Here is a 3,918-nt window from a genome sequence, read left to right as displayed (position 1 = left end):
TAGTAACTTATTTTATTTTTTATACAATTATATCTTAATATTAAATACTTTTAATAAAATAAAAAGATAATATAAAATCTATAATTAAATAATTATACAACTTAGATCCATATTAACTTTGGCTCTGCCAAGCTCCAAGAGGGATCAAATCTCTTTTCATTTTAAAAGAAGTTTCAAGATGAATTATTAATTATAATTAACCATAATTATCGATATAAATATAATTATTAATTTAACGTTTTTTATTTTGAGTTGAAAATAATTTCGGAAAAACTCACTCACTCTTAAAATAAAATAATTGTTATTTATTTACTCATAACTAACTAGATAATATTAATATCTAGCTAATGTGATATAATAATATCTAACTAACCGAACCCTAAAAATAAAATTATTTATTATTTATTCATTATTATTAATTTATTTTAATTTCTATATAACTAATATGACCTTTAGAAGAAAATAAAAAATAAACTAATTTTTTTAATAAAATAAAAATTGAAATGGTTAAATATTCAATTAAACTAAATTTATTAATGAAATAAAAATTAAAATGGTAATTATTAAGCTTAACTAAAATGTGAAAGAAATAACAAGTTATAAAATAAGATTTTCTTTTTATTTGGTTATAGTTACTATGAATAATCAAATTTAATTTTAATTAGTTTATTTTTTTAGTAGAAAAGAAAAAAAGATCAGTTCAATATTAAACTTAAATGAAATGAGAAGAAAATATTTAGTTATAAAAAGGAATAAATAATAGAAATGCTTTCATGTATTCATGTACTAAGAATAATTGAATTTAATATTAATTAAGGTATTTTTTAGTTAAGAAGGAAAGAAAAAAAGAGGGAAGGGATCAAGGAACCAATCTCGACGGGGCAAATTAAAAAATATAAAAACCTAAGGGAGGAGAAGGAGAAACGAAAGGGAGGAAGCTAAGAGGAAAGGGTCGGAATCCAACAACTATTGATTTTCCACTAGGCATCCCTATTAAGATTATTAGGTCGTCTTTCAATCTCTATGGCTTCCCTAATTTTCTAATTCATTTTCTTTATTTTATTAATTTGTTTTTTATTTTACTTTGATCTGGTCAAAATGTTAAACATTGCAACATCTATACCATAAGAGGAAATATTAGATAAAATATAATATTAAATTACTATATTTTACGTAATATTTATTACCACTACCACTTAGTAAAAATGGTGAGCTTAAATAAAGATTATTAGGTCGTCTTTCAATCTCTATGGCTTCCCTAATTTTCTAATTTATTTTCTTTATTTTATTAATTTGTTTTTTATTTTATTTTGATCGGTTCAAAATGTTAAACATTACAACATCTATACCATAAGAGGAAATCTTAGATAAAATATAATATTAAATTACTATATTTTACGTAATATTTATTACCACTACCACTTAGTAAAAATGGTGAGCTTAAATATTAAATATTTACCCTCACCCTTATAATTTTATAGTTGTGTTTGATTACTTTTAAGTTTAAAATATAAAAAGTGGACCAAATGAGGGGAAATATTGGGTAAAATGTAATATTATAGCATTATATTTTACCCAATATTTCTTCCAACCTTCTAAAAAGTGGATGGTGGTAGGCAAATATTGTAGATAAAATGTAATAATGACATGTTACCTAATATTTTCCCCACAATCCACTACCATGCTAGGTCACTTTCATAGTTAAGTTTTTTCGTTTCTAAACTTACATTACTACACAAATTAAAGAATACATTACATATGTTATTCTAAAGTGATCATCAAAGAAGCCATTAGAATGAACAAGCTTCTACACATACACATTTTGTATTCATCCATTCAATGCTAAAAACAAAACATACAAAAAAAATCTAGGGTCATTGAAAATACCACCTTTACAAGCCACATAGATTCAACACCATCGATTTCTATAGCTAACTATTTATCTAAATATAACATCAAACTAAGATGGATCTAGGATTCTTTAATTCCGCCCTTAAATAGGTTATATTCCACTTAAATACCATGGGTTTTTCATACCATGAAGTTTTTCTATTTTATTATTATTTAAATTTTATAATGTTATTTTTAATTTATTTACACTAAATTAAAATGTTTACATTATATTAAGCTACACATCTCTACCATATTTTAATTTTTTTTTACCAAATCAAAACGTTTAAGTTACATTAAATTACTTTACATATCTTTAGCATATTGGCTAGGGAATCCAACATAAGATAAATATATTATATTTTAAAATAAAGATATTATATTTTAAAATATTATATTCAAAATTTAAAATCCAAAAACTACTAACATTAAATTAATTGTTTTATTTTAATTTTGTTTTTATCTTTTTTAATATAATTTGAATAAATGAAATGTTAAATAAGATAAGATTATAACACACTGCAACATATCTACCCTACTAAATCTCTAAATACAATTATAAAACTGCTTATTAAATTATAAAACTTTTATATTGTTTATTTATTTTTAATATTTTATTAAAACAAATTTATTTTTTCTTTATTATAATTATTTTTCAAAATTTCGAAAACGCATCTTTTTCCAACCTGAATTTAATTAAATGGGAAGCAAACTCATTTTTGAATCGTGAATTGAATTAAATAGGAAAAACTAATTTTTGAAAACTTCAGAGGTGTATCTTTATAAAAACAAATTAAATCAAAAGACAAATACAAAGATCCAAAAAGACTGGATACGGTTAACAGCGAGGCTGGAAACCACACAGATACAAAAAGACGCGATAAAATTAGCAGAGAGGGTGGAAACCTTTTCAACTGGAGACGATATTCAGATCTCCACTGTTGCAGCATGCATAGTTTTACCAACAAAGTTTTCGGGTACTTCGAATTCAATAGACTCGTTAGTCAACGGGTTCAACAGATAACAAAACTGACGAGGACAGAGAAAATCGCTAATGGGTTTACACACAAAAATATGTCCCCGCCACTCTGCAGTACTGGAAATTTCAGGAAATTGTGCAGGAAGAACGCCTTGAATAACCCAATCGTTTTCTTCAGCATTATATTTCATCAACTGATTTTCTGTGGATGTATACAAGTGCCCAGAAGCAACTATGCACGACAACTTGAACGATCGTTCGAATCTCCACATATTATCCACCCTTGTCCAGACGCCCGTCTTTGGATCAAAAAATTCTGCATTATTTCCATCTTCACCGCGGAATACAAAGAATTTTTCTCTCAGAAAAAATCCTTGACACCCGAATCGTTGTTGGGTCATTGGAGGAAGAATTTCCCATCTGTCTTCTTCCACATTATAAACCTCTGCTGTGGACAAAACAGTTCCGCCGTATTTCCCTCCCGCAACGTAGATGAGCCCCGTAGAGGAAGATACGGCGCAGGCGAAGCGATACCTTTTGGTGGGCATGTCGGTTCCTCGGCGCCATTTGGCAGAAGCGAAGTCAAAAATATAAACAGCCTTCTCAATAAAAATTCCGCCGAAGATAACTAGCTTCCCCTTAACGCAAACGCACTCATCGACCATTGGTATACTTCGAATAAAAATAGGGAAATCAGGATTCTGACGTAGGATATCCCAGGTGAGCGTGACAGGGTCTAATACTACTATGCCTTGCAAACCCACCTGGATCATACATATCAACTGTTCGGTTGTTCCGGTGGTCATTCGGTCCTTGTAGAACTTGGGGTCGCTCACTATCTCATTCCATTTTCTGCACACCAGTTTGAGTGTAGAGTGCCATTTGTAAGGCACTCTAAGCAAACAGTTTCGAGCTATATCATCTGGGAGATTAGGGATGATCTCCACCTCTCGTGGGAGTGCTAGCCTCTTTGACATACACAGTGCTGACCTCTTTGACCTACACAGCATGGTGCTAGATTTGTCCTGAAATAAAAGAAATTAAACAAA

The 3,918-nt window shown here is 28.7% G+C and overlaps 1 protein-coding gene across 1 annotated transcript; it reads right to left on the bottom strand.

The window, feature by feature from the left end:
- Positions 1-2,817: 2,817 nt before the first annotated feature.
- LOC149187672 (F-box/kelch-repeat protein At1g16250-like) lies at positions 2,818-3,675 on the bottom strand. The gene has a single exon (XM_089409731.1). The coding sequence runs from the start codon at positions 3,673-3,675 to the stop codon at positions 2,818-2,820; it is 858 nt and encodes a 285-aa protein (XP_089265857.1).
- Positions 3,676-3,918: the final 243 nt, after the last annotated feature.

Source organism: Pinus tabuliformis, chromosome 3_1 (genome assembly GCF_031772625.1).
Source record: "Pinus tabuliformis cultivar Carrire ecotype Pingquan chromosome 3_1, CPIR1, whole genome shotgun sequence".
Taxonomy (NCBI): Eukaryota; Viridiplantae; Streptophyta; class Pinopsida; order Pinales; family Pinaceae; genus Pinus; species Pinus tabuliformis.
This window is presented reverse-complemented; position numbering and strand designations above follow the sequence as displayed.